Source organism: Schistocerca piceifrons, chromosome 4 (genome assembly GCF_021461385.2).
Source record: "Schistocerca piceifrons isolate TAMUIC-IGC-003096 chromosome 4, iqSchPice1.1, whole genome shotgun sequence".
NCBI lineage: Eukaryota > Metazoa > Arthropoda > Insecta > Orthoptera > Acrididae > Schistocerca > Schistocerca piceifrons.
The window spans coordinates 49,612,243-49,625,835 of NC_060141.1; the positions used below are offsets into that span (position 1 = coordinate 49,612,243).

General features: G+C 43.1%; 1 protein-coding gene across 1 annotated transcript in view; it reads left to right on the plus strand.

The window, feature by feature from the left end:
- LOC124795584 overlaps positions 1 to 12,893 on the plus strand; it is a 571,616-nt gene extending 558,723 nt beyond the window's left edge. Inside the window, exon 5 of the mRNA XM_047259656.1 lies at positions 6,718 to 12,893. Within this exon, the coding sequence (XP_047115612.1) occupies positions 6,718 to 7,533 (816 nt within the window). The 3' untranslated portion in view covers positions 7,534 to 12,893. The remainder of the gene's footprint in view (positions 1 to 6,717) is intronic.
- Positions 12,894 to 13,593: the final 700 nt, after the last annotated feature.

Sequence of the window (13,593 nt, forward strand, 5' to 3'; positions counted from 1 at the left end):
CCGATTCTGCGATTCTATCAAATTTGAGTCATGAACTTTATGGGTGATTTTTCTCAAAAATGTGTGGAGGTGGGGGGGGGGGGAGTATTGTTTTGAGCACAAATGTCTTAGTAGTTCTGCAGTATCCCTCGCTCAGAATACTGCCACAATATCACAAGTAGATGCCAGTAAACTTTCTTTATTTTAACAAGTAAACTTCGAACACACAGTCTGCTGTTTTTCATGCGCTACAACAAAAGAAAATAAACGTTCTCCAGAAATTCTTCCTAGTAATGTGAAGGAAAAGTCGTCACAAAAGAAACAAAAATAGATCCTTGACAGCGTAGATTACGTTCCCTTGTCCAATGAAAAGTCTTATCTCCAAAACAAAGTACGTATTCAAAGCTCCGTGCTACGAGGAGCACGCTACTTTTCCACGACGCAGAACACAAAGCCTCGGATCCACAGGTCGCGAGAGCGCAGCCGTCCGGGTGTCGAAGTTGACGTCCGATCCGAGGCTGTGTTCAAACTGTAATGGTACACCAGTCGCTGACTAGCGGAGACGGAACTGCCCGTAAACGGGCTCCGCACAGGCAGAAATACCCGCGCGGCTGAAGGTTACAATTTTCGTATTCGCTGTCGAAGTTGCAGCGGATGCAGCAGGTGTACGACTGGAGTGAGTCCTCTTGTTATCTTCTGCGCCCTCTGGCTGGATACCGGGAGGCCCTCTGGGGGCTGAGCCAGATAACGCGGAAACCAGCCTGAACGCAGGGGTCGAGCTGACGATAACCCGCTACGTGTGGGTGCGTTGCGGGTTGGCGGCGTTGAAGGCGAAGCCGAGAGCCACGCCACTTCCATGTTAGTGAACCGAATCGGTTGACAGTGTCTCATGCCTTCCCCTTGTCAGTCGTAATACCTCATATCGGGGAAACCACTGGTTTCCGAACCTACGTGTACTGAAATTAAAATTGTCAAACATTCCGTATTTAGTAATTACTTAGAAGTACTCAAATTATAATCAGTAATTATTAGGCAGCAATATTACACTCCCCCTAGTCATTCGTCTTTACAGTTCCCTCCGCTCGGGAATATTCCACATTAAAATTATCGTTTAGGAAAATTAACATTTCACATCGTGCATGCACGACTGTTATTGTTAAACACTTCAGTTATTTGAAGCCGTTACAACTTCCTTCGTGATTTCAAAAAATGGCTCTGAGCACTATGGGACTTAACTTCTGAGGTCATCAGTCCCCTATAACTTAGAACTACTTAAACCTATCTAACCTAAGGACATCACATACATCCATGCCCGAGGCAGGATTCGAACCTGCGACCGCAGCGGTCGCGCGGTTCTAGATTGTAGCACCTAGAACCTCACGGCCACCCCGGCCGGCCTTCTTGATTTCTTCGTACGTTACCTGTGCTAGAATTCTTAATATTAAAATGTAGACTTTCACGGCCGGAAATATCATGTCCATTATAATTATCCGGGCTGTTATGCCGTGGTCGGTTGATGAATTCTGTGTCGATTCCCAAAGTCTTCCATTGCAGAGAGTGTACAGAAAGGTCTCTGCAATTCGGTTGCGCTACCACCGAGGCTTTATGGATTGCCCAAAATTCATAAAAAAAATGTGCCGTTAAGACCGATACTAAGTGCCATTGGTTCGCCCACCTACTCGTTAGCCAAGTTTTTGACTACGCTGTTAAAACCACATGTGGGCCATTCGGGATCTTATATAAAGAATTCGACACATTTCATCAGCAGATTGAATGGCATATTGGTCAGCTTCGATGTGGTATCGCTGTTTACCATGGTTCCACTTAATGATGAATTGGAACAGCTGGATCGAATTTTTCCTGCCGATATTTCAGAACTGTTTAAGTGTTGGGTTTGACGACCACATACTTCAAGTGGAATGAACAGTTTTATGAGCAAACGGATGGCGTGGCTATGGGAAGCCCCCTAAGTCCCGTAATTGCAAACTTCTTTATGGAGAAATTCGAAGAACAGGCCTTAGGTACTGCCAGCAAAAAACCAAATGTATGGTTTCGATACGTGGATGACACGATTGTGCTGTGGAGACATGGTAGGGAGGAACTAAGCCGGTTCCACGACCATCTGAACGGTATAAACTCGAGAATTCAGTTTACAATGGAGGAAGAGGTAGACGGCAAACTACATTTCCTCGATGTGCTTGTGTTTAGAAACGAAAATGGTAGTTTGGGCCACTCAGTGTACCGCAAACCCACGCACACGGACCGTTATTTGCACTGGGATTCGAACCACCACCCACAACAGAAGCGGGGTGTTATCAAGACGTTAGCGGACAGAGCTAGAAATATTTGTGAACCTGAGTTGCTCGACGCTGAGATGGAACATCTCCACAATGCACTAATGAAGAACGGATATTCGTCCGCCGAAATAAAACGTGCGTTGAGGCACCCACGCAGAAATCATACTGACGTACAGGCTACTGCAAAATCTAAGGTTTTCCTGCCGTTTGTTAAAAATGTAACGGAAAGAATAGGGAGAATCTTGACGAAGCGGAATATTACCGTAATTTACAAGCCCACCAGGAAGATACAGGAATACCTTAAGCGTGCCAAGGACGCTCGCGAACCACTGGAAAAAGCTGGAGTGTATAGGATCCCATGCAGCTGTGGTGATGTTTATGTGGGTACCACTAAAAGAACGGTTTCTAAACGTTTGGAAGAGCATAAGGGAAATTGCAGAAGAGGAGAAACGGAACGATCAGCTGTTGCGGAGCATGCTTTCCAGCCAGGGAACCACAATATTCGTTTCGAGGAGACGCAAGTACTAGCGGCCACAAGCGGATATTACGAAAGGCTCTACAGGGAGGCAATCGAAATCGCTAAACACCCTAATAATTTCAACCGTAAGGAGGAGGGTGTGAAATTAAACGGCATATGGATGCCGGTGTTAAAGAAGATGTGTACCACCCGCCCACTACTGGGTGATGACAGCGGCCAATTGCACTGACGTTTTCAAAACACGTGACGTCACACTGCGGCGTGGGAGCGCGCGGACACGGAATTTAGCGGCAGTCAGCAGCGAGCCAGTGGGTGTGTTGGACCTTCCATTGAGCTACGGACCCCCTTGAAGATGTCTCCCGCAGTCGGAGACGAAACGTTGGGAATCGACACAGAATTCATCAACCGACCACGGCATAACAACCCGGATTATTATAATGGACATGAATTCTTAATATGTTAAGTGTAGCGCATTTCCACTCCTTACTTTCTGTTGGTGTGTATCTCGCTTTTAGTTATAACACTATTTAATATTCGTTTATTTCACTCCTGTTCTGTGACTTTGAAAACGCACGTGCGCTGACCTCGAAAAGCCCTTTGGCACCACGATCGGCATGGTAAGCTTACGAACTGCACGAGAAAAATATCTCCACCAGATTTAGCACCCTCGAACTTCCATCTGTTCGAACGTATAACTTAATGCTAATAATATTTCTGACTGCGACACGCTTAGAGTAAAATCTGCATCTACACCCACACTCCGCCAACCGCTGTGAAGTGCGTGGCATGGTGTATTTAGCATGGCAGCACAAGCTATCGCTCCTTTCCGTTCCTATAGGGAGAGTGACCCAGTGAATACCCCCGTCTGCGCTCTAATAATTCTAATTTAGTGTTCACGGCATCGCGGGAGCAATACGTGGTGTGCTCGAGAACATCTGTAGATTATTCACGTAATACTCGTTCTTGAAATTTTGTAAGTCGGCCTCGCGGGATGATTTGCATCTATCTTCAGCAGTACGTCATATCAAATCTTCAGCATTTGCATGAGTCAAAAAAAACCTGTGAACACTTGTGCGGCCGGTCTTTGTATACGTCCAATGTACCCCGTTTGTCCTATATCGTACGGGGCACACGCAGTTGAACGATAGTCAAAGATGAGGGGCCCAAGTGGTTAGTCAACAGTCCCCTCTGTAGGCTGACAGAGTTTTTCCAGTAATATGCCACGGAAGCGAAGTCTGCCTTACCTGCAATTCAGCCTGTGTGGTGATTCCATTTCATATCCTAGCAAATTATTCCACGCGGTTGTATCAGTTGACTGTAATTGTAGATCAATGATATTGTGGTGGTAGGACACTAATTTGTCTCAAGTGAGTGATTAAAATTTCTGTAGATTCAAAAGGAAGAGAGGCTCGTTTCGTCGTGGGACCGTTAAGTCGTCGCTGGCATGTCACAGAGACGCTAAAAAAATAATCTCCAGTGGCAGACGCTACAAGAGAGGCGCTGTGCACACATAGGTTTACAATGGAAATTTCCAGAAAGTACGTTCCAGGAAGAGTCGGAGAACGTATTGCTTCCTCTCACGCACGTGTCGCGAAATGGCCACAGTGATAAAATTTGAGAAATTAGAGATAATGCAATCATTCGCCCCCGCTCCCACCTGCCACCCCCCCCCCCACCCCCCCATCCCCCCCGGCATTCGCGACTGGAACAGGTACCTACCACCGCACGCTGCCGGGTGGCTTGCAGAGTATTGATGTAATAGATTTGTCGTTGACAGTCCATCGATCGAGCACGTGTTCATAATGCACGGCCTGTGGCGGAGTAGTTACACGACAGTAACACCCCTGTAAAGGACTGGACTGCGCAGAGTCGTGACCTGAATCCTATAGAACGCCATTGAGATGTTTTGGAACGCCGACTTCACGCCAAACCTCAGCGACCGACATCGATACCTCTCCTCAATGCAGCACTCCGTGAAGAATGGGCTGCCATTTCGCAAGAAACGTTGCAGCACCTGATTGAACGTATGCCTGCGAGAGTGGAAGCTGTCATCAAGGCTAAGGGTGGGTCAACACCATATTGAATTCGAGCGTTACCGATGGAGAGCGCCACGATCATGTACGTCATTTTCAGCCAGGTGTCAGGATACTTTTGATCACATAGTGTAGAGGGTGTACATAAAGTCCGGGAGCACTTTCAATTATTTATTGCTCAAGAACCAAACATTGTACAGATATCATACATATGTCATTTTGTGGAGAAACCCTGAAGTTTTTTTTTTTTTCATGTATACCCCCACAGCGTACTTTGATATATACAGGGTGAAAAGTGTTTAAACTGACAAACTCTGGGAGGTTGTAGGGGACATCAAAACAAATATTTTTCCCTAATGTCGTTTTTTCCTATGAGGAGTATTTAAACCGGTAGAGGAAGAATTCTCTGGCGGCAAACTTATTAAACCAACAAACACTTTTCCATTTTTTTATGACCAAGAGACAACACATTAACACAACCCAATTTGAATCACAGTAGATTTTCAAAAATGCCTCCATTGACATGTAAACAAAGTTTACACCGTCGGATCATGTTCTGTCTGATACAGGCAAAAACCCCAGGAGTATCTTGAATTGTTCCTGCTGCTGCTGCTACTATCTGGGCTACCAGATCCTCTTCTGATGCAACAGGAGTTGTGTAAACAAGGTCGCGCATGTCTCCCCACACAATAAAAGTCCAGAGGGGACATATCTGGGGATCGAGTAGGTCACGGTACAGGACCACTTCTGCCAATCCACGTTTCTGGGAACCCTCGGTCCAGGAATCGACAAACACGACGATTGAAATGTGCTGGCGCCCCGTCATGTTGGAGCCACATGCTTCGTCTTGTAGGGAGCGGGACGTCTTCCAGCAAGTCTGGAAATGCTCTGGCGAGAAAATTGTAGTATTGCCTGCCATTTAATGGCCTACGTATCAGATACTGCCCAATTAAACAGTCCCCAACAACACCGACTCACACATTAACGAAGAACCGCATTTGTAGATCAATCCGCTGTGCGGCTCGTCCGTTGCTGTGCGCTACGCAGTACCCACCAACCCCATCAGTGTACTCACTCCAGGTGTGTCGCTCCATTAGTAAACAGAAACAATGCACTACTACACTGGTGGACAGCAGTTGCCTACAACTGAAGAGCGTAACCTGTACCAACTAAAGATCGTAATACGGCCTCTAACAACTGAAGAGCGTAATACAGACTCCACCGGTTTAAATAATCCTCATAGGAAAAAAAAGACATTAGGGAAAAATATTTGTTTTGATGTCGCCTACAACGTCCCAGAGTTTGTCGGTTCAAATACTTTTCACCCCGTGCATTAAATACTGAGCATCGATTCTGATACATTTGATGATCGTTGTTCTATCCCTAATGAACAGCTGTCAGGTTTGCTTCTGCGCCCGCATCTCGTGGTCATGCGGTAGCGTTCTCGCTTCCCACGCCCGGGTTCGATTCCCGGCGGGGTCAGGGATTTTCTCTGCCTCGTGATGGCTGGGTGTTGTGTGATGTCCTTAGGTTAGTTAGGTTTAAGTAGTTCTAAGTTCTAGGGGACTGATGACCATAGATGTTAAGTCCCGTAGTGCTCAGAGCCGTTTGCTTCTGCGGTTACACGAGCTTTCGGCCAAACACTCGCCTAGTTTTAATCACTTGGCGCAGCTGAAAAAGAGTTTTTTATTCAATGTTACCACCACGAGACTCTGCATTCTTACATTATTCTATGCTTCCAGTCCGGTGCTGTGTTGAATGTGTGCTGTAAGTCTCTGAATTAGGCTGGTGACTATAACAGTGTTGTCAAATGTCCTCAGGAGCGGCGAATGCGTCGACACCGCAGCAGCAGCAGCAGTCGTCGTCTTCGGCGTCGTGGGGCAGCGGCTGGGGCGGCGGGGGCGGCGGCGGCGGGGCGGCGGCGGCGGAGCGGGCGCCGCTGCTGCTGGTGCTGGTGCACTCTGCGCCGGACAACGCGGAGAAGCGCGCGACGATCCGGGCGACGTGGGGCGGCGCGGCGGCGCGCGCGGGCGCCGACTTCCGCGTGCTCTTCCTGCTGGGCGACGTGGGCGGCGGCGAGCGGCAGGCGCGCCTCGACGCCGAGAACCGCCGCCACGGCGACCTGGTGCAGGGCAACTTCCGCGACTCGTACCGCAACATGACGTACAAGCACGTGATGGCGCTCAAGTGGGCCGCCTACCACTGCCCGGGCGCGCGCTACCTGCTCAAGGCGGACGACGACGTGTTCGTGAACGCGCCGGCGCTGCTGTCCTTCCTGGCGCGCGCCCTCTCGCCGTGGGGGGCGCGCCGGCTCATCCTGTGCGCGCCCTTCCCCTACGCCTACGTGAAGCGCTCGTGGCGCAGCAAGTGGCGCGTGTCGCCGCTCGAGTACCCGGGCCGCGTGTACCCCGCGTACTGCGCCGGCTGGGCCGTGCTCTACTCGCCCGACGTCGTCTTCCTGCTGTACGAGCAGGCGCAGGCCGGCCCCTACTTCTGGATCGACGACGTGCACGTGACGGGCACGCTGGCGGCGCGCGCCAACCTCACGCACACGCCGCTCGGCTCGCTGGTGCTGTCCGAGGCGCAGGTGGCCGCCGTGCTGGCCGGCGAGCCGCCGCCGCAGTTCCTCTTCGGCGCGCCCAACATGTCGCTGGACGCCATCCGCCGCCTCTGGCGCGTCGTGTCGCGCGCCCACGCCGGCGCCGCCCCCGCCACCGACGCCGCCGACGGGGGAGACCACTCCTGACGACCGTGCCGCCGCCGCCGCCGCCCCGCTGCCCGACAAGTGCCTTCGCAGTCGACTGTCGCCTTCGCCTCTCTCTCGGGGGTGCTCCTACTGGAACGTTCGCCTCGCCTCTCCGTACTGACTCTTCTGGCCACCGGCCGGAAATAGCGGGCGACCGAATTGTAGTACAGTAATTGCCGAGTTCACTGACGGAATATCCTTTTCTCAGTCGTCGTTTGAGTGTTTCCGACTGCGAATCCGGCCGTACCTAGCCTGACGTACCGTATCCGATCTCTGGTTTGGTAGCCACAGCCGACAGTATTTTAGCCAAGTATCTTGTGGAAATTGTGATACACCGAGCTTTCACTAAATGCGACTTGAAACCGACAGTTTCTTTCCAGGTATTGCTTTCTGTACTTCGATAAATCGACAGTTTCATTTCGTAAAATGTTAAAAAACGAACACTTTTTGTATTTCTCAGAACAATAATGACTATACTACTCATTAATTTGCTTCCAAACTTAGTTACATAAAAAAATCACTAAACATTCTCTTTAAATTATTGCTCTGATTCCCCCACTACCTATTCAAACCAAAATTTTGCTCCTATTGAATTAACTTAGTTCATTTTAAATTCACTACAAAATTTGGGTGTATTAATTATACGTATTCTTTTTCATTTTCCCCCTTGCTTTGCTTTCTTGCTTCATTATCTCTTTTAAGCCACTTTGGTGAATAGTCACTTAATCTCCTTTTTTCTTTACGTTTCTTGATATTCAGTTGCACTAGTATAAGCTCCAAACAAACTTGTATCTGTTGACAGTAGTACCACACGACACCGTACTCGTGTAACAACTTCAGGAACAAATTTGCTTCTACTGCAAAAGTAAAATTCCGAACGTAGTTACTTAAAAAAATCACTAAACACTCTCTTTACATTACTGCTCTGATTGATTTCCCCACTACCTATTCAAACCAAATTTGGATCCTATTAAATTAACTTAGCTCATTTTAAATTCACTACAAAATTTGGATGTGTCAATTATACCTATTCTTTTTCATTTACTCCTTGTTTTGCTTTCTTGGTTCATTATCTCTTTTAAGCCACTTTGGTGAGTGGTCACTTAATATACCTTTTTCTTTACATTTCTTGAGATTCACTTGCACGACTATGAGCTCCAAACAAACTTGCACCTGTTGACAATAGTACCACCCGACACCCCACTTGTGTAATCACTTCAGCAACAAATTTGACAAGGTAGTCCAGATCAGCTCAACACCAATAACTCGACAGTAAAATTATTTACACAGTTGCTCCTTTAGTGCCTTTCATACCACATACGTCATTTTTCTTTTATTGTGGTAAATCTATACCAGCCAAGTTTATTACTTACTGCCCTCTCCTACCAGATACTGACATTACTCGTATTGCTTTGTCACCACAAAAACACATAGTACCACTTCACGTGTAATATATTTAACGTGAATAGGCAAAAGTGATGCAGGAGAGATTTACTATGATAAACAGGGTATTGATTGTTATCCTGTGATAAGGTACTGTGTAACATATTCACAAAAAAAAAATTGATTTACATCTGCACCTGTTGGCCGGCTAGTCTTGGAATATTGTGATGATGACGCAAAATTAAATGAGGAAGGAGCAGCTTCAATTGCAGAAGTCGCAGTGTGAGAGACAGGTCGTGCTCTGTCGACTGGTAATGTTGTGCCAAAGTTTTCAAGGATTTCCGTATTCACCATTAAAAACCACGTACTTCACATTACTGCACCTAGTATACCGTGCAACGTTCAGAACCGTGTAGGTTGGTTGTTACAAGGAAATTATTTTAGAAGTTCTACTCGTCAAAATTTAACCTGAAATGAACTCAACTGCAGAACTATGCAAGTGTATCTTTTACTGCACTTGTCAGTTGGAATTCTGCTGACATGACAGGGAGCACCCATTATGGATGCAGCAGTTGGTTTACATTTGTTTCAATGCAAATGAGGAAGGCTAGTGATATGTTCTTAATTGTGGCTATATGGGAGCCTATTAAAATTGACTTACGCTTAATGATAAATGACAGTATGTACTTAAATTTTTAAAAGAGGAGTTGAATACTCTTTAGAATTTAGGATATAGCCATTTGTGTATTCTCACTGAGGAAATGGTACCACTTCATTTAGATACATTTTTTGAAGAAACTGGAACGGCAACTATGCTTAGGTATGTAGCCTAATATTCAGGCCTTTAAATGTTGTTCAAATCTGTCTGTAATAACTTCCTAAGAATTCATTTCCCTCCTCTGAATGAATGTTGAAAACTGAATAGGCTTTAGTACTTAGTGTGTTGATGTTGTATTGTTGCATCTGTTACCTGACCTGAACTATGATAATGCTAACGTATTGTACTTTACCATATATAAATACAGTCCCTCTAAATATTTTTGTGTCTCTCACTGTCAGGAAGTCCAATATAAAATACTAAATATACATTGGTTAAGTTTATTCACATTTGATGTAAGTAGCCTCAGTTGTGACATGAGGATGGTCACAGTGCTGGGAAGACGTACCTTTTGGGAAGCCTTCCAGTGTTACTAGTTTACATGTTTCATACTGTGTGGAATGGGTCCAAATCAGAATTCAGTAATTATTGTGTACGTTCAGACAATTGTGAAGATATGTCTACATGTGGGAGTACTACCAAGCCAGTATCTTGCCAGTAGGGAGAAAAACAATGGTAGACTCACTGGGAGATATGATTGGATAACTATATTGTGCATTACCTGCATTTAATGAGATTAAGATATCTTTTATGAACAAATTTAATTTTGATAAGTGTTTTAGGTAGATTAAATAGTAAGATGTGGTTAATTAGTTTTATTAGCTTATTTATTGCAGATACAAGTGATATAGTATTTTATTACTCAAAGTTGTCATATTTATACCACAAGTCGAACACAGGTTATGAACGATAGTAATATGAATTTACTTGAAGATAGATTGTTTTAAAATTCTATGAAATGCCTATGGCATTCCTGAGTATCACTGCAATATAGCAGTGGCCTATTTTCTTCAAGTCTATAAACATTTGTAGAGAGTAGCTCTAATTTATACAAGGAATCTTCTGTGTAGCTAGTCTGCACAGAAAGTGATGGTATGGTATTGTTATACCATTGTGTAGTACTGCTTATAATCTTTTTGTTAACAACAAACTTTCTTTTTGGTACTGATGGAATATTTAATCTTATTAATGCACATGGAAACTTTGATACATTGTTAGACTAGGAGAGATTGTGAAACGAAATTTTTTCTTAGTCGGTGAGTTAAAAAATAAAAATCATCTTATGTGGTAGAAATAGTTATTTATTTGAACTTTGTTTCTAATTTGTTAATGGGAGATAGTGAGAATGCAAATGTAAATCATGAATATGTACATTTTTACAAAGTCATTTCTTTTCAATGCCATATTTTGAGAATGATTCCATTCCATTTAAAAATTACACACACATCTTCCCCAAAAACAATTATAATCTAACATTTACTTTCCAGAATAATTTCTTTGTACGCTAAAATAGTGAATGTCACTTTGCTGCAAAATTGTTCACAACATTACTACCTTCCTCTTAAGTATCAGTTTGAAAAAATAAATTAATTAAAATTGGAAAAAAATTGTTCCTTAAAAATTCTCTTTCGATCATGCATTTTCTTCCAACATTACAAAATTTAAATAACATTTGTGTGTTTTGGGAAAGCAAATATTCTTTATGCAGTCATAATATGAAGCAAGCTACTGTACCATATGCGGTCCTGAAAGAGAGAAACTGAAATTTTTACCCTGTGATCTGTAGTCACTGTGTGTAACATAAAAAAACGTGTTAACAGACACATTACTATTTTTAAAATTTCTGTTTGTCTACTCCAAAACTAGTTTCTTTTAATTTTTATAATTGTCTTGGTCAGATATTGCTCTTTCTTTGTAGTATGGTTGTGTTCAGGGAGTTAATTTTTGGAACAGTTTCTTATCCTTCTTTAAATTCTTATGTATTCTGAGTAGTTGATATTTTTAGCTAAGTTACATATAAAGTCTGTTCCACTTCCATTGTCCAATATTAGTACTACTGATAAACTAATGCATGAGACTAATATTAGCAACGCCACATTTTTACTTTAATATTGTCAGTGAATTTGATGTTTTTATTGAAATAACTTTTTTATGACGACACTTGTCACTTGTCATATGTTCTAACACTGAAGAAAGAAAAATGAAAAACACATTTTGCCAAGAAGAATGACTGTTTAATGTGACTAAGGCTGTATGCCCGTATCCAATATTAGTGAGTTTGTTTCTTAAGTATGCAGAGAGACCAACTTTCAACATACATCTGACTAATAAAATAATTAATGAGTGTCTGGTAAAGCAGTGAGGTTACAACAAACAGTGAAAGTAGGAGTGATGTAACTTCAGTACTGGGAATATGATGTAAAAGTACCTGAATGTTTGAAGCTCACTACTCTTTTTCTCTGTTCATTGGACAGAAAAGAAAATTGAGCCCCACATCCTCCTTCCTTGAAACTCCTATGTATTGTGAGTAGCTGATATTTTTAGCTAAGTTATTTGTAAGAATATGCTGCCCATCCAGTATCCAGCTTTTTATATTTTTATTTATTCATTGTGTTGTGTGTCCCTTTGGTTTGTCAGTGTTGGGAACTGAAGTATGCCCATGTCTGTTTAATCCAGGAGATAGTGATTACAAGATCTTAGCATTTCTTGGAAAATGTGTTTGAAGAAATCAGTTAGAAGCGTCCTTGTCACATTTCAAAGTTGATTCTCCTGCTTTATTGCTCAGAGATGGGGTGGGTGCTGCTACTTTAATAACACTGATCTATTTAAAAATACACACATAGTGTCAGGTATTAATTATTCTTTTGAAACTGAAGTTTGCTTCTTGCATAATTTTGTTGTAAGCCATGCTCTACAGTTATCAATTGTCTGAACGTAATTGTGGTGTGTGTACAGTGTTGTGGGAAATTCACATTTAAATTATAAAATTCAGGAATAAAGATGCCAAACATTGTCATGTATTTGTGTAGTTGTATACCAGGTGAATTCAATGTAACTTGAAAGTATGGAAAAGTACTTTAAGATATTTTCCTTACTAAAAATAAAGCTCCTTATCTATCTTCACAATAATCTTGTATTTGTGGACAGCTTCATGATGACATGTTGTGAGTTTCAATTTCTGTGTTCTACTTATCATTTCTTTGATGTGACTGAATTGTCAGCACCTTGCCATAAACTGATTTATACATTAGACTGATGGAAGGAGCTGATTGGCTGTTACTGATATTGCTTCAATAATAAAAAACTTATGAATCTCAAATGACATGCTACATTATTGACTCCTCAAAATCTGGGCCACATGGGGGACAATAAGTTATTGTTAATGAACTATCTGTTAGTTGGTGTACATGTACTTAATGAAACATTGCTGAACAAAAGACAATATATTGCTTTTCAAAAGTCCAGTTGTTTACTATTCATAGTACTTGTTTAACTACATTGTCAATGCTTCACTTTCCTCTGGTGATTGTTGGGAGTACAAGTAATGTTTTGGTATCATAATGCTCTCAGATTGAAAAATATTTAATTCTTCCTAATGACACAAAAGAGAATTCACTAGAAGATACATACAATGTCTGCATGATGTAGAGGAAGTCAAATACTACGTCTTCATATCCTTCGTTATGATGACTTTGTATCATTAATGACAAGCAATAGAAGTAGTAACAGAGAAAGAAGTAATAAAGTAAGCATCACAACTGTTTATGTGCACTAATAGTGATCAGTAGTTTTCACTTGATATGATAAGTGTGATAAAGCAAATACACTGCTCAGCAGACACATTTTCACTGCCATTTCCTGAATGAAAGCTACCTGATGGTGTTTTGGTCAAGTAACATAGTAAGGAAAGTATGTACGCAAAGCAGAAACATATGGGGAATCATCCTAGCAGCAATGAGGGCCACAAATGAAGACATCCAGTAGCATAAGCAATTTTGACAGAGGACAGGTTGCTAAGG